The 25,622-nt window shown below is 34.3% G+C and overlaps 2 protein-coding genes and 1 non-coding gene across 4 annotated transcripts in view; all 3 read right to left on the bottom strand.

Annotated features, from left to right (window-relative positions):
• The window catches only part of LOC123536344 (uncharacterized), a 377,622-nt gene that overhangs the window by 164,746 nt on the left and 187,254 nt on the right, over positions 1-25,622 (bottom strand). The gene's annotated exons all lie outside the window — the stretch shown is intronic.
• LOC123536452 (40S ribosomal protein S11-like) lies at positions 1,310-13,082 on the bottom strand. Its single transcript, XM_045319648.2, has 4 exons — positions 12,947-13,082; positions 4,874-5,002; positions 4,207-4,412; positions 1,310-1,473 (listed from the first exon to the last, which is right to left on the bottom strand). Exons 1-4 carry the CDS (start codon positions 12,956-12,958, stop codon positions 1,350-1,352), a joined length of 471 nt encoding a protein of 156 aa, XP_045175583.1. The 5' UTR covers positions 12,959-13,082; the 3' UTR covers positions 1,310-1,349.
• LOC123537681 (small nucleolar RNA SNORD35) lies at positions 1,797-1,875 on the bottom strand. The gene has a single exon (XR_006683620.1). It is a non-coding gene; the product is annotated as a small nucleolar RNA SNORD35 (small nucleolar RNA).

Raw genomic sequence — 25,622 nt, 5'->3', positions numbered from 1 at the left:
AGTTATTTGAAAATCCATCCATCGATGACAAAGATATGGACCTGACACGCCCATCAATGCACTATCCTTTAATGTCTAAGTGTGACCTTGACCTTTGAGCTACGGACCTGGGTCTTGCGCACTGCACGTCGTCTTACTGTGGTACACATTCATGCCAAGTTATTTGAAAATCCATCCATCGATGACAAAGATATGGACCGGACACGCCCATCAATGCACTATCCTTTAACGTCTAAGTGTGACCTTGACCTTTGAGCTACGGACCTAGGTCTTGCGCACTGCACGTCGTCTTACTGTGGTACACATTCATGCCAAGTTATTTGAAAATCCATCCATCGATGACAAAGATATGGACCGAACACGCCCATCAATGCACTATCCGTTAACGTCTAAGTGTGACCTTGACCTTTGAGCTACGGACCTGGGTCTTGCGCACTGCACGTCGTCTTACTGTGGTACACATTCATGCCAAGTTATTTGAAAATCCATCCATCGATGACAAAGATATGGACCGGACACGAAAATTGCGGACAGACCGACAGACGGTTCAAAAACTATATGCCTCCCTTCGGGGGCATAAAAAGGGCTATAATTCAGTCAATATAGTTGACAGAATTATGTACTCTTGCCTACATGTAGACATTGTTATAATAAACAAGTGATAAAAGTTTCAAAGCCATATGTCAAACAATTTACACAAAATATGAACTGGTTCGGAAAACTTAAAGATTTTTAAGTTAAAAGGGGCCATAATTCAGCCAAAATCCTTGACAGTTATGTACTCTTGCCTAAAACTGGACAAGGTGTTTGTTCACAAGTGCTGAAAGTTTCAAAGCTTTATCTCAAAAGGTTTTGTCAAAATGTGGACTCCGACTGGTATGAAAAACTTAACCAAGGTGTGATGCCGACACCATGGTGAATCAGCTAGGAAGGGCCATAAATCAGCCAAAATATTTGACAGAGTTATGTACTCTTGCCTACAGATAGAAATCATGATTATAAACAAGTGTTCAAAGTTTCAAAGCCATATGTCAAACAGTTTACATAAAATACGAACTGGTATGAAAAACTTAACCAAGATAAAAGTTAGAATGGGGCCATAATTCAGATGAAATCCTTCATGTACTCTTGCCTAGAACTGGACATGGTGATTGTACACAAGTGTTTCAAAACTTCATCTCAAAATGTCGACTTAACCAAGACTTAAAACCAAAACTTAACCAAGGTGCGACAGTAACGCCAATGCCGTGGCGAGCAGGATAGCTCTACTTATTCTTCCAATAGTCAAGCTAAAAAACAGACAGCTTGGGATTTTTTTTCATTTATTTTCTCTTATTTTTACACAGCATTTAGAATTTCTTAAATCCTTTCTTAGATCCTGCTGCTTTTGAGACCTTGAGAACGTTGAATCTGACAGTCTTACTGAGTGGTCTGCATTCTCCAACTGTTACTACATCTCCAAGAAGAACATCCCTGTAATAAGGAAAAGAAACACTCAAATTCCAACCTTGCATTTAGTTTAAATGTTATATTATGTATGATTATTAACTGGAGCTAATTTTCCAGAATTTTAGTTTCTTTTATTCCAACTGAAACTTAATTTAAATGAACAAGAAAATTCTCATCTTTTTCTTGTTGCTATAATTTGAAATGCAAGAACTGTAATCAATGGCAGAACATGTGACATAATTCCTTCACATCTGAATTCCAAACAATGATTTTATTGAAAGACAAAACCACTGTTTGGGATATACACCATCTTATCACAACTTTTCAGTACAAATTATTCAGATTTCTAAGTCACATCAGTATAGCGCCTAACAGCAATTTCACCAGATAATGTCTGAAGACCATCGTGAGAAAACATCATCTGTGACTTTAACGAACAACCTAGTAACATTAAATTGTATTAAATTCTTAACTTTATCATGACATCACAGTACATTAAGGGTTTTAACTGACCAATCAGAGAGCTGCATTTTCGAGTACCTGCCAGTTTCCACTTGGGTATAACAAAGTATATTTACAATGAACATATAATAGTGACTTTAGAAATAAATATCACATTATTTTAGAAATCAAATTAAGATTTTTCACTGCACATGCCCCAGATGATGCCACAAATAACAACAGGACCATGATGGTCCTGAATCGCTCACCTCTTCCCACATGACCCAGTTTTGAGTATGATGTCGTTTTTTTCTATTATTTGACATAGTGACCTAGTTTTTCAGCTCATGTGACCCAGTTTTGAACTTGACCTAGATATTATCAAGATAAAAATTCTAACCAATTTTCATGAAGATCCATTGAAAAATATGGTCTCTACAGAGGTCACAAGGTTTTTCTATTATTTGACCTATTGACCTAGTTTTCGAAGGTACGTGACCCTGTTTTGAATTTTACCTTGATATCATCAAGGTGAACATTCTCACTAATTTTCATGAAGATCTCATGAAAAATATGGCCTCTAGAGAGGTCACAAGGTTTTTCTATTTTTATACCTACTGGCCTAGTTTTTGACCGCATGTGACCCAGTTTCGAAACTGACCTAGATATCATCAAGGTGAACATTCAGATCAATTTTCATGAAGATCCATTGAAAAATATGGCCTCTAGAGAGGTCAAAAGATTTTAATAATTTTAGACCTACTGACCTAGTTTTTGACCGCAGTTGACCGAGTTTCAAACTTGACCTAGATATCATCAAGATGAACATTCAGACCAACTTTCATACAGATCCCATGAAAAGTATGGCCTCTAGAGAGGTCACAAGGTTTTTTCATTATTTGACCTAATGACCTAGTTTTGTAAGGCACGTGACCCAGTTTCAAACTTGACCTAGATATCATCAAGGTGAACATTCTGACCAATTTTTATGGAGATCCATTCACAAGTATGGCCTCTAGAGAGGTCACAAGGTTTTTCTATTTTTAGACCTACTGACCTAGTTTTTGACCGCACATGACTCTGTTTTGAACCTGACCTAGATATCATCAAGATGAACATTCGGACCAATTTTCATACAGATCCCATGAAAAATATGGCCTTTAGAGAGGTCACAAGGTTTTTCCATTATTTGACCTACTGACCTAGTTTTTGATGGCACGTGACCCACTTTCGAACTTGGCCTAGATATCATCAAGACGAACATTCAGACCAACTTTCATACAGATCCTATGAAAAATATGGCCTCTAGAGAGGTCACAAGGTTTTTTATTATTTGACCTACTGACCTAGTTTTTGAAGGCACGTGACCCACTTTCAAACTTGACCTAGATATTATCAAGGTGAACATTCTGACCAATTTACATGAAGATCTCATGAAATATATGGCCTCTAGAGAGGTCACAAAGTTTTTCTATTTTTAGACCTACTGACCTAGTTTTTGATGGCACATGACCCAGTTTCGAACTTGACCTAGATATCATCAAGGTTAATGTTCTGACCAATTTTCATGAAGATCTTGTGAAATATATGGCCTCTAGAGAGGTCACAAGGTTTTTCTATTTTTAGACCTACTGACCTAGTTTTTAAAGGCACGTGACCTAGTTTCGAACTTGACCTAGATATCATCAAGGTGAACATTCTGATTAATTTTCATGAAGATCTTGTGAAATATATGGCCTCTTGAGAGGTCACAAGGTTTTTCTATTTTTAGACCTACTGACCTAGTTTTTGATGGCACGTGACCCAGTTTCGAACATGACCTAGATATCATCAAGATGAACATTCTGACCAACTTTCATAAAGATCCCATGAAAAATGTGACCTCTAGAGTGGTCACAAGCAAACGTTTACGGACACACGCACGGACACCGCGCGATCACAAAAGCTCACCTTGTCACTTTGTGACAGGTGAGCTAACAAAACTTTGAAGTTTCATTGAAATATTATATTGATTTAATACTTTTTAGTTAAAAGTTTGAGATTTTACACAAGGAGTCTATGATAAAGTCTGAGTAAAATGTAATCAATACCCAAGTGAATTAAGTATCATTCCGCAATGTTTTGGATATGTTAAAATTATAAATACAGAAACAAGGTGTCTCATGACAACAACCCATACCAACACCAATACTTCTTTGTAAAATGATTTTCTTTCAAAATGTGCTTGCCATTAGTTCATTATTTGTCAATAACAGAATAATTTACATTTACGAAATTAAACAAGAAAATATATAAATACTAAAAGATTGGACATACCTGAAACATGGACTGAGATGAACAGACATGTTTTTATGTCTCTTCTCAAACCTCTGGTATTTTTTCACGAAGTGTAGATAATCTCTACGTATAACAATGGTCCTCTGCATCTTCATCTTAGTAACAACACCTGACAAAATGCGGCCTCGGATGCTCACATTGCCAGTGAATGGACATTTCCTATCAATGTATGTACCTTCAGTAGCCTGAAATTTGTATAAAAATATTGTTCTGAACATGACAACAGCACTGAAACAATAACAAACATATTCAGGAAAAATAAGTTCATTCTTCTGCTGAACACTGTATAAGTCCTCAAGATAAAGAGTGGACACTGTCAGTTTTCACTATATTAATTAAAGGGAAATAAGTCCAGAGAGACTTAAAGGATCCAGATGGTTATGAAACTTTTCCGTGATAATTATGCCCATAAATACGAAAAGGTTTTGTTAACACTGAATTTGAAAACTGCTCAAGTTGGAAAGCAGCCAACTGCCGCCCGAGGTGAACCCGTACATACCGTATGAGGATATTGTGTTCTGACTCTTCGCTTCAAACTTCTTATGATACTGGATTATAAATAGCACATTTTGCTTTGTAGGGATAAAAAAATATTACTGTAAATCTGAAATAACAAACTGAAGTACTGCATCTAAATGATACTTACATCTCTAGGTGTCTTGAATCCCAGACCAACATTTCTGGTGTAACGTAGATTCTTCTTGCCCTTAGCGGACAACAAAGAAGACTTCTTGTTCAAGAAGACTGTTGGCTGTCTTTGAAATGATCTCTCAGTCTAAAAAAAAGGTAATTGGAAAATCAGTTCAAATAATGGAAAACAAACAATGTTTTCATGAAGTAAAACCTAAACAGACAAAAAACCAGGAAAGTAAAATTGTTGTCAGTTTAATCTAAAGCAGTCGAGACCCTGAGAAAAATTAAATGTTGACTTTAGCTTTACTTGGCTTCAATTTATACAACATGGAGTTTTGAAATTCATGTCTAGAGACAGAGATGTGGAGGATGCAAGCCAACTCTGAAGAATTATGTTCGCGTATTTTTATATTGGCTATCAAGACAAAATTATGGCAGACTAAGAATCCTCAAAGAAGGGTAAATGTATTATCTGCAAATAATTCTTATTTCTTCTCATTGATTTAAGCCTGATCTGGCAATAAAAGCAGAACCAAGCTTTAAAGCCCAGCCGGGAAGTGTGACTTGCCTGTTTATTGCCACAACTAATTAAATATATAAACAAGAGGGCCAAGATCTGACCAAGATTCATGAAGATTGGAGCAAAAATCTGGCATCTCAAGCAAGATTTTTCTTCGATTTGGCCTTGTGACCTAATTTGTCATTTATCTAGATCTAAGACTATATATAATATTTGAAAATTCAAGGGCTTGGTGCTAGTTAATTTGATTTGACTTTTAACAATTTTGCACAAACCCTTAAATTTAATGTTGACTTGTATTTTATAAAATACAATAAAACTAATACAGAAATATTTTCTTACTTTTATTACGGCTTTGATGTCGACTAATTAAATCTTAATCAGGCTTTGATAAGGATTCACACGTAACCCTTACACCTTTTGGCCTAGTCCAAATAATTGTACTCGCGAGATAAATATCGTTATATTTCTATGACTGGTTGATATCCCCTCGAGGTAGACCACATGAAACATCAGAATGTAAAATTTGTCTACCCGAGGTCTCATTTTTTAGACTCGGGGTTCCCACACTTCTTCGTCTATGAAATTTATGGACTTTTCAAGGACCTTGTTGCGATTTTCAAGGACCTCTGTACGACATATCGGGTTGTACGTTCCCATCAATTTTTCTAGATTCAGTGTAAAAATATAAGAACAAAATTTCTACTTAATAAATACAGGCTCTGCAAATTTTCTTTTTTCTTCATTTTGTTTCCTTACTGTCCTCAAGTTTTGTTTCTCAAGGAAACTATGAATCATTTACTTGTCTATCATGTTGTGAAGAATTAATCAACTCCTTCATAATAACTACACCTCTGGTGCCACCTACATTATTTATATAATCTTTGATACACTTCTAGCAATTAAATTATTTTCAGTCAAGTTGATGTTTGATCACTGAAATCAAGCGTGTCACTAATCACGATTTTCACAATTGTTCTCGAAAAATAATCGGAATTTCACAGGGCTTCTTAAAAATCGACACAAAAATGACCGAAAGCCTAAAATTAATGTTTAAAAATTCAGTTTCAATAAAACAGTTTCAGTTTTTAAAATTCAAGCATAGCTACCTATAGATATACTCCCATCAACCACAAAAACATCGGTATTTTCGAAAAAGGAAATTGAAATGACATCCATGTCCGCCATTTTGAATCATGAATTACTTCCCTTAGCAAAATTGGATAATTCCCGGTATTTTCCCGTACCTTTACCGTTATCTCGCCAAATTCCCGGTATTTTCACGGCCGGGAGTCAATTTTTGAAATTCACGGACTTTTCCTGTTTTCCCGGATAGCGTGGGAACCCTGTAGACTACTTTCAGCCCATTGTCTAGTCCAAATAATAGGACATTTTGGGACAGCGTGGTAACTTTTGACTGCCACTGTCCCGTTAGAGGGATGACAACTGTTAAATATCAGATCATAAAATAAATCATCCCAATAATAAATAAGTAAGGTTACCCATCGGACACCGCCTACCCTCGTTGTCTATTGAACAAGTCTGTCAGTTTTTGTTTTCTCACGCAGACAGCAATTATCGCTTACGTCAAACCACAAAACAGGAGGAGCACGACGGTCCTGAATCGCTCACCTGCCCCCCACATGACCCAGTTTTGAACCAAGTATGACGTCGTTTTTTCTATTATTTGACCCAGTTTTGAACTTGACCTAGATATCATTAAGATAAAAATTCTGACCAATTTTCATGAAGATCCATTGAAAAATATGGCCTCTAGAGAGGTCACATGGTTTTTCTATTATCTGACCTAATGACCTAGTTTTTGAAGGCACGTGACCCAGTTTTTAACTTGACCTATATATCATCAAGGTAAACATTCTCACCAATTTTCATTTATATAAAGATCTCATGAAAAGTATGGCCTCTAGAAAGGTCACAAGATTTTTCTATTTTTACATCTACTGACCTAGTTTTTGACCGCATATGACCCAATTTTCGAATTTTATCTAGATATCATCAAGGTGAACATTCAGACCAATTTTCATGAAGATCCATTGAAAAATATGGCCTCTAGAGAGGTCAAAAGGTTTTTCTATTTTTAGACCTACTGACCTAGTTTTTGAACGCAGTTGACCTAGTTTCGAACTTGATCTAGACATATCAAGATGAACATTCAGACCAACTTTCATATAGAGCCAATGAAAAATATGGCCTCTAGAGAGGTCACATGGGTTTTTTTTATTATTTGACCTACTAGGAATAATTTTCTGTACGCGTCAGGTCGCTATTTATACGTGAAAAACGTACATATTTACATGAATGGGAACCCTGATTTATCATACTGACCTGCAGATTTTATCGGACACTTGGTTTTGTGATTTTGATTCATGCAGACCAGATCAAAATTTACTGGACATGTCAGACGACTTTCGCAACCTCTGATTTAAAACAAATCTAGGCCAGGTACTTACTGTAATCGTCAAAGAAATGAAAATCATGTTTCACAGAATTAAAAGGAAATGCCAGGCATTATAAGAAAAATACACATCAGTTATCAGTTTCGTGGCAATGTCTTTAGCATTGTATAAATCTGTTTTACATATGTATTCAGTGCTCCAGCTAGGATTCAAAAAGGGCAGGGTGCTGGAACTGAAAAGGGCACTTCTAGGGGAGTCCGTCTGAGAGCATGCTCCCCCCCCCCCCGCATGGTATTTTGCACACTTTAGGCACGGTATAAGGCATACTTTGTCTTTTGATAGGCTATGTTTGTCATTTCTGTTACACCTATTTAACTAAACATTCTGCTGTTTGTATTTTACTTGGCACTGATTGTCAACTTGTAACATTTCTTTGTAATTGCCTACTGTATAACAATATCTATGTGTTTAGGCCTATTTTACTTGTTACAATTTCAGTACACATCTTCTCCATGTACTTGATATTTATTAATTTATACGTGCAACATAATATATACAGAAAATAAAGTTTAAACTTCCACTTAAATAAATGAAATCAGGCAAAGTTTTTAACTTACAACAGTCTGAAAGCATGTTTAGCACTTGTAATAGAACGTATTCCGGGTATCCAAAATTTTATATCCGGGTATGGTTACACTATTTTCTAAAAGTCCTCTAATGTCCAGTTTAAACAATATTTTTGAAAAATTATTATGATGCAAAGACAGTTTAACAGCATTTTACCGTATCTTACATTAAAGTGTACCCTGTCATAACATCTTAGTAAACTAATTTCAAAGAAATCTTCATGAAAAATTGGCCATTTCACAAAGCAGACGACGACCTACAGGGTTTTTTCTCACCATTTTGGGAACATGACCCATACCCCTGGGATTGGGAATTTTCGCTGCATTTTTGCCAAATTGGGAAAAAGTACAAATTTCAATATCCATTCTTGTTAAAGCCAAAATGAACACAATTACTGATTTTTATGTTTAATTAAATGTAAGTCAGTGTGATAAGATTTACAGATCAATTTCATAGACTTTCATATTCTTGAAACAGTCAACAAGTCAACCCTGGTAAGTTGTGCTGGTGCAACGTAAATTATCAAGATGTAAAATCGGTCTACCCGAGGTCTCATTATTTAAACTAGTCTAGAAGAAGTTGAATCAATCATTTTTCAACTTTTTTTCCCAGCAATTTTTATCTGCTAACAGAAGTAACCAGGATATTTCACTATGCTACAGAAGGAAATGATTGCATAACATTTCACCATTAAACTTCAATTTCAAAATGAAAATTAAACGCTAGAAAGCCGTCACACATAAAGGATAAAGTATGCTCTAACGTTCGTATCCGAAAAGATGTTATCCGAATTCCGAGTTATAACAGGTGCCCGCGAACGTCGCTGTCCGTTGTTTTTCCAATATAACTCGAAAAATTTGGTAATTTAAACTTAATGCTCTTCCTTTTTATTATCTTAATTCAATGCTAGACAAATATAACCCCTAAATGCAAAATAAATAATATCAAGTAAGCTGAACGAACGTATTTTGTGTAAATTTCAACTCGAAATTTCGAAGTATAGTGACGCTTGCGGCCAGGCACTTTGAACTAAAATTTTGGCCTTATAAAAACATTTTGACAAATTATTTATGAAAACATAACTAGGGCATTGCGTTTGTAATTGATTCATTGTAAACTCGATAAGTTTTTATAACTTTATTGCTAAATTATCGGTTATTTTCATACCGATGTATTTTTTTTCAAATTTCAAGATGGCGGGCGACTTTTCATCGGGAAATTTACAAATCAAGATGCAGGAGTAAAGAAATGTTTGCTGTTTTTCTCGGTAAAACGGGTCGATTTTTCTTGGATTTTTTTGGCTATGAATTGGGAATTTTTCTGCTTCAATTGGGAAAAAAAGATACTATTTTCAATTGGGAACATGACCGAATAACGGCTATAAAATCGGGCAAAAAAAAAACCCTGACCTACTTTCGATTTCAAAAACTTGTAGAACGATAAAATCAAAATATTTTCCTATTTAAATTTGATTGTGATCGATTTTTATTAATTAGATTTAAATGTCTGTTGTCTGGACTTAAGTTTCAGTTGTGTATAAAGGGATATTTACGATTATATTACCGAAAACGAAAGTACACTTTGACAGGTGGCGCGAAAATGGTAATGATTTCAGACTGGTTTGCAAACTGTTTTAACACTAAGGTTCAGTGATTTTAATGCTAGTGGAGCAGTCTAAAATATCATGGTCTGCCTCGGGCACGATTACAGCAGGTAATTGTTTGCTAATTATATCAATGCCACCCGGCGTGTATCACTCGATAAAAAGGGGACAATAAAGCAGTGTATTATAATCACTGAGGCAAAAAAGGGAAGTTTGGCTAAAAAGGAAATGAATGGTTGTAAAACGGGCAGGGTGCCTGGCCGGGCAGCAGGGCGGAACGAATTTCGAAACGGGCGATGCGCCCTGCTGTAAATAGCTAGCTGGAGCACTGGTATTTCTACGAGCGGAATCACGAAAGCAGTGCTCAGCCATTTTAAAGTTATATTTGGTAGCAGAAACTTCGGAAGAAAAGATTGACGGGATAGCCACGATAATTTCCAAGAATTTTTAAATCATGGTCGTAGATTAATTTTGGCAAATTCCACTGAAAAACTGCCATAAATAAGCAGGTCATTGGTAAAAATTAACTCTACATCTACTGTGTACTGCCCAACAATCAATTCTGATTATAACTGGGAGGCGCTTTGTCTGGGACTCTGCCAATTGAGCAAGTAGGTATTTCAATGACCTTGAACTTACAAATATGGCGGTCGCAGATTGAAAATAGAAAGTGCTGCTCGCTTGAAAACTCATAAATTCACTCGTGAATTTTTCGGCAGGGAAGACATTATCTTTAAAAATAAATTCGACGGTGAAATTTGCTTTTATCTAGTAACATAGAAAGTTGGAAATGATTGTCATAAATACAGCAGCAAACAAAAAGGAATTTCTACAGATGATGGATTACCTTGCAAGTATGCTATTTTTGCAGAAATAAAATCATTATCAACTCACATTTACATGCGAAATTCCTCCAAAACTTTCAATGGTAGAGTGGAAGTTATGAAATCCTTGGGGAGAAGCACTTATTCACTGTGTTACTATCACCACTTCAGGGGAAGTAACTGTCATGGTATAGAACTTGAATAAGTGTGTAGGTGGCCAGGTAGCTCAGTCGGTAGAGCATTGGGACGGTATTCAGAGGCCCCGGGTTCGGGTCCCGGTCTGGCTGCACACTTTCTCCCCATTTTAATATTCAAGTTCTATACCGAGACATAACTAAAACATTGCTATTTTGCATTCTGAAACTTATCCCTTTGATGGAAGTAGTGGTCTCCCTTCTGTTTACATTTTTTAATGTTCTTTCTAGAGCTCAAAAAGGGCAGGGTGCTGTCTAAAAGGGGCAGGGTGCTGCCAAAAAGGGGCATAGTGCCGTTTTAAACTGGAAAGTTACCGCAGCAGTAGTTACATTTCTAGATGTTTATAGTTATGTATTTACATACGATTTTTGTGCACATACTTTTAAATCACAGAGTAAAGTGGTAAAAAGGGTTTAACAATACTTTATATTTTTTGTCAAACCATTCATTGAAGCTTTTTTTTCAAAAAATGTTACCAAGGATGTCAACTTATTCATATGGATAATTATGATATAGTGGAGGGTTTTTATATGTTATATGTGTCTAATAAGCTTGAAGCCAAGATCATGTTACAACATAATAAAAAGGCCAGTTTCAGGTCACATTGTAAACTAATATGTATCAAAATTTATGTCATATTAATTAGGTCTTTCATCAATATTTCATTAACAGAAAAGTGCTATAAAAGTTTGTAAAAAATGTATCCAAAATGTACTACCCGGATACTGGTACACTTTCGGAATGACATGTGAAAGTGGTTTTTGTGAAGTTTACTTGACTCACTAAGGTAAACCAGAGATAATTCCTCAAATTATGATGATACTTATCATAAAAAATAACAGTGATATTCAGCTTTTTTGACGGAATAATTGAAAATTTGCATGTTGTTGTTGTTGTTTGCATATGACATCGGGTGTAATTAGAATCGTGAACGGATATCTTTAACTTATTTTTGCTTTCAAAATTCATTAAAATTTGTGGATTTTCTAGTAAAAATGAAGGTAGGATTAGACTGCAAAGATATATTCTTATTATACTAAACAATGGTTTAATTTAAAGCTTGCATGAAGAAATTTTACAGGGCGCTTTTTACGTGCTCGGTAATCAGCTGGCCGCTTACTGATAATTTATTAATTGGCGCTTTTTTGACAGTACACAAAAAAGTCATAATCAATACTTTATCAATTAATCATAACACCTCACTGATTCTCATTACCTGTGTGCACTCGCCGTGACGTAATTTGCTGATCAAAATATCAGCGAGGCATGTCTACACGATAACGGGTGGGATTTAGCAGAAGATCACAGGCAGGAGGGCACATTATAAGGGCAGCATGGCGGCAATTAAAAAGGGCAGGGCGGGGCGCCCCACAGCGTCGCTCTAGAAATAACACTATTTTTTCTTGCATCAAGAGAAAAAGTAGGAGAAACAATTATACGGAGCAAAATCTTTTTTTGCAATAAATTCAACTTATTTTTTAACATTTTTAGAAAGATATTGCTTTAAGAAATGAAGTAATATTTTGAAAATTAGGATATGTATTTTTTATAAAATCTCATTGAAATAGCTATAGACTAAGGCTACTGGTCAAGTACATCCTACATATCTAAAAAAAATGGTTCAGTAATTACTATACTGAACATTATACAGTTCTTTTTTCGAGCCGATAGTCTACGAATTTCCTTAAGTATATATTTTCTCCCTATTTTTACGAGTTTGTTAAAAATGAACGTCGCGAAATAATATGACAAATACGATTTTACTGACCACCGGATGAGTTCGGCTTTTTGTCAAGTAAGTAACGTCTTGTCTACATATAAACAACTTCAATATTGTGTTTACATACTTTACAAGAACGAACCGAAGCATTAAATGACGGTTTAAATCTTAAATATTTACCTGTTCCGCCATGGCGAGAGATTTTCCGGAAAAGACAGGAAGTGGGTCACATTTTGTTGTCCACGGAGTTTAGACGGGTCTTAATAAAAAGCGAGAAGAAGATTTTAGCGACAAGAAGAAGGTTTATTTTTTATTTTAAATAATTTTTTATCCTTATCTACAAGAATGACTTAAAATAATATGAACTTAGGTGCTACCTAGAAGGCAGTGCCCCTTGAAAATTAAAGGAGTGCTGCTGGAATGATCTGGAATTATGGATCCGTTTTAGGAAGTTTATGTTCTTTAAGATCTATTAAAATTTTCATGCATAAATGATAATTCATGATTTCTGAATGAATGTCTTAGAACGCATTAAGATTAAATATTGACATGCGAAAACTCAACAAATATGCTATAGGAGAGATCGCCGTGACGTCACGCGTTAACATCTGTTTATCTGGTGGTTGGCAAAACAAATGATTTTAACACCGTTTGCGTATTGAATCAGAATTTTTAATTTTTAATAACTTTTTTGCTCATTTATGGATTTTCAAAATTCAAAAAGATTTGAAATACTAACAATCTTCATATTTTTGTAACCAAATATCTTTTTTTCAATGAACAACCGTTTTAAATGACATATAATTTTAAAAGCGGCGTAGTGATTTTCACAACCTTTAGAAAAACAGTGTAAGTTAAGCGTTCATAATTAATCCATTTTATTTCGAAATAACAATTAAAAGTAATCAATAAATTGCTTGTTTTATAACCTTTCCATTGATCAAAAAATTATTTATGTAATTTGTGTTTTAAGAAAGTTTAGACCGTTAGGAAAAACATCACTGTTTACAAAAAACATGGACGGTCGGCTTCTGCCCACCCGATCACTGTCTTATCAGTTCTAAAAATAGAATTTGTATACAAACACGATCTCTCCTATATACGAACTAAAGAAAGTTACAGTTCTTTTTAGAAAGAAGAATGTGTCCAACTTTAAGGCAAAATCCTGCTACGATAGACCTCTGGTATGGGAGAATGAAAGTCATTTACATGTACAAAGCTTGTTTAAAAACCAAAAGACCAGCCATCTTTAAAAGTTAATGATGAGAATTTTTCCCAGAGAAAATCACTTTTTTGCCGAAGTTCTCAAAAACTTCTGTTTTATTTACTGAACTGCGAAGTTAACAGTCTATGACATTTTTATGGTTAATGTTTTAGCACAACTGATATAGAATAGGAATGGTAGTTACTAGTAGGAGCCTTTTTGATGTTTATTGATAATTCATAGTCAGTAGTTTTTTTTCCTAGTAGTAAACTCTGGTCAGTGATTTTTAAGCTTGTGGATGAAATATATGTTAACAGGGAGAAGAGCATTTTGTGCTTTTCACAGTTCAATGCCTGTAAATTTTGATCCAAAAACCTTACTTTAAAAAAAAAGTTTTATCTACTGACTACTGTACAGAAGTACTACATTGGAACCCGACATCACTAACAAAACACTTGTTAAATTTCACATGAATGACATTATTTTTTTACAATACTTTCAAAACCCATAAATAAAAAAAGAAAAAAAACTGAAATAAAAAAGAATTTAAAAAAAAAAAAGACGCTTCTGGTGAGGATCGAACTCCCGACCTTTGGACTTCAACGCGACCTCGCTAACCACTGCACCAATGTGGAAGTATGACGTCATTAATACAAATATAAGTATATACAATAAATTTCAGTTGTGGCAGCGTGACGAAAATCGTTTCACATTGAAAATATTGTATTTTACCTTTCTTTCTTCGTAGAAAATGTATTTAGCACTAAATTCTTATTATCAGGCGCTCATTTACATTTTTATTCAACGTTCAAAGCAGTAAGCGAAACGCTTTTGTCAACCGTAAACAGCAAGCGTCTATTGACGTCTAACTGATTAATTACTATGAGCATTGCGTACTGGAAGAAACCCGAACAACACCGATTCCAAAAACTTACCACGATTTTTCAACTCGATAGTAATTCAATACACAGTTTTATTCATTTTCTTTTTCACACGTCTAACCGTAATGCGACGCTGTCGGCGCCGCTTCGCGGCGCCGGTAGCTCTGCTATTATATAAAAAAAGGTATCAAGTCAAAACGTCCCCTAGTCAAAACACCCTCCCATTTTGGTCAAAACGCGGAAATATAGAAATATTTGAGCGTTCCTAAAGATACTGAATACATCGTGTTTATTTCATGGTTTATTAGGAATAGAAAAATAAACCAGAAACTTAATGGGACACACGTGCGCGTTTTAATCTGGTTAATAGTTCTTTTATAATATTATTAAATGCTCTGATCAATTATGTTATATCATTGTCTTAACGACAGAACTCAACCGTTGTGAAACAGGCAAACATAGTTTGTAGTCAGCGGTAAACGAAATAACATTGTCAGAAATCTAGTGTCGTGTATTTGGTTACCATCAGGCGCTGAATCAACCTCCGCGCTTTTACTGTACCGATAAGGGGAAGTAACAATGTGTTGGAGTTTGGCGCTGAATTTTAGATTAATGATGATATAAGCGTCACATACGATGGCATTTATTTGTTAATTATGAAATGGCCGACGTGTGTCATTACATTTTATTCTCAATTCTAACACGATCTGCAGCAATTGCTATATAAACATATAGCGAAATCGCCTATACATAAATCTACGATAAAATATGGTTGGCTGTTACATTTCACCCCCTATGATTGTGGCATAAGAGATTCTGTTTCAGTTCCATTACATACAAATTATTTCAGGGCCAAACGGTTGAAAACATCATTTGAAAAACATTAATATGATAAAAAGTCATACTGACTTATGTGTAGGACCGTACAACACGTTTCAATCTCTACGAGCGGATTCAATTAGCTTAATTGAGATTCAGCGGTGACGTCATAAATGTATGACATAAAGTATGACGTCATAATGATGTGACGTCATATAAAGTTAAGCTCGTAACTTGTAACACAGGGTCAACTCGCCTAATTTGATGATTCTGTTCATAATAAGTTTGCGAGCTGTTAGATTACTAAATTATAAATACTTCTCAACATTCTGATAAAAAGAAACAAATATCTATACGTTCCATTGGCTATGCAACTCTTTCTAACCGTAGGGGGTAAATTGTAACAGCATATGACCCGAATGACGTATTGCGCTGAAATGTAGTACTGTAAAATGCGAATTATTTGCGTTGTTAGAATCGAAATAATAAATATGTTCGAATAATTTTATCAATTAATAAAACATGGGCAGTCGTTTGGATGCGAATGATTAAATCACTCGTGCTACGCACTCGTGATTTAATTATTACGCATCCAAACTCCTGCCCATATTTTATCGGAACAGATTTATTATTTCTTAAATCAATGGCATGTTGTAAAGTTTTGAAGTTGTACTGCGTTTATTCAATATCATCAAATTTTGACAAATATCAATGGCAAGTATAATGATATTTAGTCAAAACATCTAGAAGGACACACCAGTAAATAGTATTCACTATATAATCTATTTAATAAAACTGACTTTTTTTAAGAGCTACCAAACATTTTTTTATATAAACATCAACATGCTTTTCGTAAACATCACAGTTGTGAAACTCAACTTGTCACGGTGATAAATGACTGGGCTACTTCAATAAACAATTCTCAACAAATCGTTATATTTACACTTGATTTCGAAAAGGCTTTTGACACCGTACCCCACGAACTGTTAAAATTAAAATTATATAAATACGGAATCCCAACGAACATTTTACATTGGATAGATGCAGTCTTAGTTAACAGAAACCAATGAGTTATAGTCAACAGTTCCAGCTCATGATCTTCAACCGTACACTCAGGAGTACCTCAAGGAACGGTGTTAGGACCAATTTTAACTTTAGTCCATATTAATGATATATCAAATGACATATCTTCAAATATAAGAACAGAACAGAACTTGTGCGCAGGCAGTATAAGGAACATATAAATACCAAGTATAATGTGTTTGAACAGTTTCCCCCGGAAGTGGTTGCAAAACGATGGAGGCTACTTCCAAAGATGAAAGAAGCACGGAGACAAGACAAGAAGGCGTGGATCGCGTATGATACGCTCTACATCGACGGTGTAGCCGTGAAGGAATAGGGACACGTTGAGGGTGAGCTATCTGTGCTTTCTTGGAATGTACAGGGACTTTCTGCTTATAAACAGCAGTGTGCCAATTTTGTAAATATTATTTCATTCCATGATATTTGTTTTCTCTTTGAAACCTGGTCTTGTTCTAAAAGTAATATTAACCTAAGTGGTTACATTTCACATAATATATAAAGAAAGTTTCAGCATAGAAATGCTCGAAGAAATAGCGGTGGTGTTTTAATTTGTTATAAAGAACATTTAAAAGATGGTATAACAATTGTTAAAAATGATTTTGACACTATTATTTGGCTTAAGTTAGACAAAAATTTCTTTCGTATTGAAAATGATATATACCTGTGTGGTGCTTATATATGGGCTGAGGATTCCCCCGCATACAATACTTTCAATTTTGATCTATTTGATTTGTTGGAAACTGATATATCTACTTTTGAAGAACTTGGGAAAGTACTTGTTTTTGGTGATTTAAATAATCGTGTTGGCAATAAGCGCGATTTTATAACGCATGATAATTTCAATTCTTTAACTGATGATGTACATTATGAGCCAGATATTTCCTCTGTCAGGGCCTCAGTAGACACTAGATTAAATAATCGTGGTATTAAATTACTAGATATTACTAGATATTTGCAAATCTACATGTTTACGTATTGTGAATGGTCGAGTAGGTAATACTGATAAATACACTTATTTTTCCCATAACGGATCATCGGTTATTGACTACCTATTAACGCATGAGCGCAGTTTTTCATTGTTAAGGTTTAGGAGTATATCACCAAAACACAGAAATATTTTATAAACGAATAACATCGTTACCAATATTTTACTTAACCATTACATGTTCTGCCGTACTGTCCCGTACTGAAAATATTCTGGAAAAGTTGTCCCCCTTTGAAAATGAATGCCATTTGTAAAGAAATAAAAATAAACAATTGCTGAAAACTGTGTTCCACTTAATTATGTAAAATTTCAACACTCGCATGCGATTGCAAATGAATCAAAACTAACATGTGTAACAATTCTTTGAAAATGGTGAGTTTTTGAAGGCGTTTGACTGCCCGGAAGCGGGTCCCATTTAGGAAGTCTTTTTTTCGGAATTCAATGTTTATTTTAATATACTGACACTTGTTGTGTTGTTTTTGTAATGATAGCGTGTATATTACTTATATTACTCTACAAAACAAGTGTCAGTATACTGATATAACCATTGAATTCCGAAAAAAGAATTGTTTAAACAGGCCCCACTTCCAGACAGTCAAGCGCTTTTAAAAACTCACCATTTTCAAGGAACTGTTACACATGTTTGTTTTGATGCATTTGTAATAGCGTGCGAGTGTTGAAATTTCACATAACTAGGTGGAACACAGTTTTCAGCGATTGTTTATTTTTATTTCTTTACAAATGGCATTCATTTTCAAAGGGGGACAACTTTTTCAGAATATTTTCAGTACGGGACAGTACGGCAGAACATGTAATGGTCAGGTAAAATATTGGTAACGATGTTATTCGTTTATAAAATATTTCTGTGTTTTGGTGACATACTCCTAAACCTTAAAATATTTTACAATCGGGTCATTTAATGAGTGGAGTGATCACGCTCCGTTACATTTTTCATTATATTGTAATAATAAAACACCTGACCCATATAGTTATTCTGAAGCCAAATATAGATGGGATAATGATTTTAAAGCCCAATTTAGGGCCCATATTTGACAATGTTTCATGTATAAAACATGCTGAGTGGTTTGAGGCAGATTGTGTTAATGCTTGAACTCATTATTTAGATGCCTTGAACTTATATAATGTTTGCAAAAATGACAATAGTCGTACTGAGTTATGCCATAAGAAAAAAGTGTATGAGGACTTAGTACGCAAAAAGAAAAATCAACGTTATAGAATTAAAATGCAGGAAATTGAAAATCTTAGAAAGCAGAAACCAAAATATTTCTGGAAATATTTTAAATCAAAAACAAAAACTGTAAGAAATGGTATTTCACTAGATGAGTTAAATGTTTTTTTTTTTCTTTAAATATTAGTAACAATACTGTTGACTGTACCAATGATGAGGCTGAATCATTTTGTGATAATAACGACTTTAATTAGCCTAATACTGTATATCCTGAATTAGATAATCCGATTAGTATCGATGAGGTGAGATATGCTATTAAGTCATTAAAGCGTGGCAAAACAATTGGAAATGATTGTATGTTGAATGAATATTTTATTGAATGTGCAAATATTTTAACTTCTCATATTTGTGATGTATTTAATTGTATTTTGAACTCTGGATATTACCCTGATAAATTGACAGAAGGCATTATTGTACATCTGCATAAAAAGGCTGTGCGAATGATGTTAATAATTATAGGGGGATTACTTTCGTTAACTGTTTTTCAAAATTGTCCACGACTATATTAAATAGACGCATCGAGCTTATATGTGAGAGTAATAATATTATTTCGGACGCCCAATTCGGATTTAAAAAGGGTCGTTCAACAGTTGACGCTATATTTTTACTGATGTCATTGGTTCAAAAACATATAAACGAAAATAAAAGATTGTATGTTGTGTACGTCGATATGATGAAATGTTTTGATACTATTTATAGAAATGCGCTATATTTAAAGTTGTATAAATCTGGTATTCAAGGTAAAATATTAAGTATTATTAGAGATATGTACCAAAATGTCAAATCATGTGTGAAACAATGTGCATCATACTCTGATTATTTTCGATATGCTATTGGCCTACGTCAAGGGGAGGTAATGTCCCCGATATTGTTTTCTCTATTTGTCGAAGACCTAGAACTGTATTTACAAGATAACTTAAATTCCGGTTTAAATATAGATGATATAATTTTTATAATGATGCTATTTGTCGATGATATGGTCATCATAGGAAAGTCACCTGCAGAAGTACAACATCATTTGGACCTGCTTTATTCTTACTGCAATACTTGGGGACTTAAAGTTAATACAGAAAAACTAAAATCATGGTTTTTCGTAAGCGAGGGCGTTTGTTGCCTAATGAAAACTGGACCTGTGATGGACAGCATATCGAGGTTGTAGAGTACTTTAATTATTTGCGCACAGTGTTGAATTACACTGGTAATTATGTACTAAACCAAGAATATTAATCGGTAGAGCACTTAAAGCTTTAAATACATTGTTGAATAAGTGTAAAGATTACGATCTAAAACCATACATTATGTGCCAATTATTTGATGCCTTTGTAGGTTCTATATTATATTACTCATGTGAAGTATGGGGCTATACAAAATCAAAAGAAATAGAACCAATACATCTGAAATTTTGCAAACGGTTATTACAAGTTTAAATTAACACGTGCTCAGCTTTTGTATATGGGGAATTCGGTAGATATCCTTTATATATTAATATATATGTACGGATTATAAAGTACTGGTTAAAATTATCAAGAACAAATAATATATTGTTAAAAGTTGCATATATGTAAGCACTTGAAGATTGTAATAAAGGATACTGTAATTGGTTTACTAATGTTAGAAAAAATTTAACTGATTATAGATTTGCAGATATTTTTAACGATGTACAAAATGTATTGGTGCAAGTATTTAAATGTAGAGTTAAAGATACATTTAAACAGGAATGGTTTGCATCTTTAAGCAATAGTACTGTTCTTGATATGTATAAAATATTTAAAAACGAATTTCAGTACGAAAAATATTTGAACATGTTATCAAAGAAGAATCGTATATATTTTTGTAAGCTGCGTATGTTTGCCCATCCTTTAAGGATCCAAACGGGCAGTTATACAAGAAACAATACCCCACGTAATGAACGTTACTATATATTTTGTAACCAACTTGATATTGAAGACGAGTATCATTTTGTTTGTATATGCTCTTATTAGACACAAATACATTAAGCGTAATTATTATATTCACCCATCTGTGTTCAAATACCCTCAACTTTTAAACTCTGATAATAAGTTTGAATTGATAAAGCTGCGCAGTTATGTCAAGGAAGCATTATGTATTCGTAATGGTATTTTAAATAATTCTGATTAACATGTTCATCCTCTGTTACCATATCATATACTTCTAGCTTCATATTATTATTAAAAATATGTACATGTTCAATTCATATTTCCTCTATCATATTACTAAATGTTTCATTTGTATGTTACACTATTACCATGTATATACACATGACATGTTAACAAGAGCTGTCGGAGGACAGCAACGCTCGACTATTTAACAGCCTTGTCGCTTGAATGAATAAGAAAGTCGAAAAAGGGGCATAATTTAGTAAAAAAGTAAAATAGGGTTATGGAACCTGCATAGTGCTTATCAGCTCATGACAGTGGACAAGTGTATGAAGTTTCAATCCATTCCCATTAGTGGGTACTAAGATACCAGCTTACATATAAGAATTTAACCCAAAAACTCCTAAGTTCAAAAAGGGGCATAATTTTGTAAAATGCAAAGTTGAGTTATTGACCCTTTGCACTGCATGTCATATCATGACAGTGAACTAGTGTGTGAAGTTTCAATCCTTTCCCATTAGTGGATACTGAGATACCAGCTTACATACAAAAACTTAACCAAAAATTTCTATGCTGAAAAAGGGGCATACTTTTGTAAAAAAGCAAAAAAAGTTATGGGACCTGCTTTGTGCATGTCAGATCATGACAGTGAACAAGTGTGTGAAGTTTCAATCCATTGCCATTAGTGAGTACTGAGATACCAGCTTACATACAAAACCTTAACCAAAAATTTTTAAGTCAAAAAAGGGGCATAATTTTGTAAAAAAGCAAAACAGAGTTATGGAACCTATGCAGTGTAAGTCAGTTTATCACAGTGAATAAGTGTGTGAAGTTTCAATCCATTCCCACAAGTGGTTGCTGAGATACCAGCTTACATACAAAAACTTAACCAAAAATTTTTAAGTCAAAAAAGGGGCATAATTTTGTAAAAAAGCAAAACAGAGTTATGGAACCTGTGCAATGTAAGTCAGTTTATCACAGTGAATAAGTGTGTGAAGTTTCAATCCATTCCCATTAGTGGTTACTGAGATACCAGCTTACATACAAGTTCAAAAAGGGGCATAATTTTGTAAAATGCAAAGTTGAGTTATGGAACCTGTGCAATGTAAGTCAGTTTATCACAGTAAATAAGTGTGTGAAGTTTCAATCCATTCCCACAAGTGGTTACTGAGATACCAGCTTACATACAAAACCTTAACCAAAAATTTTTAAGTCAAAAAAGGGGCATAATTTTGTAAAAAAGCAAAACAGAGTTATGGAACCTGTGCAATGTAAGTCAGTTTATCACAGTGAATAAGTGTGTGAAGTTTCAATCCATTCCCACAAGTGGTTGCTGAGATACCAGCTTACATACAAAAACTTAACCAAATCGGGACGCGGACGCCGACGCGGACGCCGAAGCACGGGCGAGTCCAATAGCTCTACTATTCTATGAATAGTCGAGCTAAAAATGTTTAAAGATGTGTTTAGACGATGTACTTATGTATAAGTCTTAATAAAAGTCTGTTCTGTTCTGTTCTGTTCTTAAGAGAAAGGAGTAATATTTTTTTTTTTGCAACCACCGATGTATGGAATTTGACGGAACCTCTCGATGCTTCGGTTGTCCACGGATAGCTTATCGGCAAACTCCGTACTGCTCAACAAGTAAGATAATTAACACCCACTTATCAGTGATTAACAGATAATTGATGTTGGATGACAATACCGCAGTTCCACACATAGAACCTTTGAAGTACCTTCGAGCTCTCTCCATGTCTTATAGCTCCATGATTTCGGCCACTGGCCCATATCAACAGAATTATAAAATAGATATAGTTATAATACATACATTTATATACAACAGTGTGTGGTACAACAATTCAATTTATAAAGAAATCAGAAACAGGTAAGGGTTGGAAAGTGCCGTAGTGACGTTGTAATTTCTGTCTTGAATTCAAAATGCATGCACTTTGACATACCCTTTTCTAAAGTTTTGATATTAAAGCAATGTATAAAATTATGTATTGTTTTATAATATCTGTGAAAACAAGTTTTTAATATCAAAATTCCTTACGTATTTCTATTGAAATAAGACATTCAGTTTACTAACCTACACAAATGTGCCTTAGCAGATATTTCATATATGTGCATCTGAATACGAAAGAAACTACATATATTTTGGGTTGCCTCATCTCAGTGTTTACTTGTTACTTTTACAAGAAAGAGTAATTTGACAGAACTGCTAAATTCTATTTGCCAGCAGAGAATAGATAAATTTAGGAGTATTTTATATTTTTTAATCAAATCTATTCGAAGATCCTTTGGAAACGGACTTGGTTTAGATGCGCCGGTTCATGAGATGTACTGACACCTACAACACTTAACACACCCCTAGCAACGGCTTAAGCGGAGTTCTGTTACAATAACCTACAATCCGAAACCGTATCTCTTGCGCTGCATTCGTCCTCTCGTAAAATAGAATAAGTCCCGTATGTAATATTAACTATGTTACAAGTAAACAAAATAAGTAGCATGTACAAAAACATAGACAATCGTGTGAAATAACAGACAGACAAGATGACACACGAATAGCAAACTATTTCATAGAGGTGTAACTACAGTTTTTATACGTGAAAACTAAAGGTTTTTTCGCATATGCTTAATATTTATGTGTATAATGGCAAAGTAACTTATATAGCGTTCGACCAAGAGTACAGAAACTCTGGTAAACACTTTTGGACGGTTTAAAATTTTGGCAAAATGCTAAATAACTTTAAACTTTGAGATATCCTATGACCATCTTTATCTTTAGATTTTTACTTCTAATTATAAAATCCTCATCAAATGTATTTAACTTTACTAAATATATAAATTAAGTTTGCATGCAGGGCTATATTCATAATTAAATATCATGTAATAACAGTTGAATGTTAAAAAACCCCAGCCAGTTTTTACTGGTAGTACACATTTATATTGTGTTTACCTATACATGTATAGTATGTACTGTTTTAAACCTTACGCATATTACTGTATATACACATGAATTTCTTTATTTCGTATTTACATAAACTATATGAAGTAATTGTTGATGTATTTAAATATGAAATTTAGATCTAATATACCTTTAATGATTACAAGGTTTTTCAGTCAGTAAATATGATTTCTCCACTTTGTGTATCAGTTTACAAAATAATTCCATAATGACAAATTAACTGCTCTTATTCAAAAGACTCTTGCCAGGGTGAATGCTACATTTCTCGCATACGATTTCGATAAAGCCTTTTTACTAGTTGCATTGTTAAAAAATATACTTTGTTTTTTGTATTTGGACATGTTACACCGCATGTTAAAGGTTTGACCCTTTTTGACTTTTAGATTCATCAAAAGAAATGTCAAAACAAACAACAGAAAGAAAAGTATAAGAAACAGCTTACAGCACCTATGTCCGCCCATAGCTTGAATACTATTCCTCTATATGACACTCTCGGCAAAATCCCTCACATACAAAATTGAACGAATACAACGATCTGCAGCTCGATACGTATGTAACAACTATGGTCAAACAAGCAGTGTAACCCAAATGCTTCAAGATCTCAACTGGCAATCCCTTGAACAACACCGCATCAAAAATTCACTTATTATATTTTTTAATTAAGTACAGTCTTATTGCAGTTGACCATAACCACCTCATAGCTACAAGGAACCTGAATTACCTGATCCCACAATCCCATACGCGATACCATTTTAACTCCTTTTTTCCAAGAACAATTCGTTCCTGGAATGGTATTCCCCTACGCATACAGTCCAGCCCCAGTTTGATTCTGTTCACTGAGAGGCTGGCAACTGTAACCTTCTAATTTACAGCAGAGCTACCGGCGCCGACAGCGTCGCATTACGGCTAGAGGTATGAAAAAGAAAACAGGTATAGTGTATACTATCGAATTAAAAATTCATGGTTTTTATTGGAATCGGTGCTGTTCGGTTTTCTTCAAGTAGACTAGGTCAGAGACCACCAATTCAAAAAAGTACAGGGAACTTACTGGGAATGAGGTAAGTGTATACCTGGGAATAAGGTTACGTCTGTGCTTTCTGATTGGTCAGTCATGTAAACAAACCCAGGAAGAGATTATTTTTTCAAAATTGATATTTTTTCACTGCATTTACAGTATTTTATTATACATTTTGACAAAATTTGCTACATTTTATGTGTATTGAAAAAAAGTTTTATCAAACGAATTTCTCCCGCCATGCCAACGATGTAAACAGGGGGTCATCTCATTCACACGAAAATTACTTAAATAAAGTATCACTATTCATATGTTTTTCGTCCGATATTTTGGTAGAACTAAGACAGTTCTTGAAAACTATGTAGTTAGATATACATGTTTCGATGTATGGAAGGCCGTACACGCCATAATGTTATAATGTAAGTCTATGGGAAAACAATTGGTGGTCTCTACCCACTATGCGCATAGTTATAAACGGGGTCAGTAGACGCTTGCTGTTTACGGATTATAAAGCGTCCCGCTTACTGCTATC

This window comes from Mercenaria mercenaria, chromosome 17 (assembly GCF_021730395.1).
Source record: "Mercenaria mercenaria strain notata chromosome 17, MADL_Memer_1, whole genome shotgun sequence".
In the NCBI taxonomy this organism is placed as follows: domain Eukaryota; kingdom Metazoa; phylum Mollusca; class Bivalvia; order Venerida; family Veneridae; genus Mercenaria; species Mercenaria mercenaria.
The sequence above is the reverse complement of the archived record's forward strand: the minus strand, read 5'-3'. Positions and strand labels throughout refer to the sequence as shown.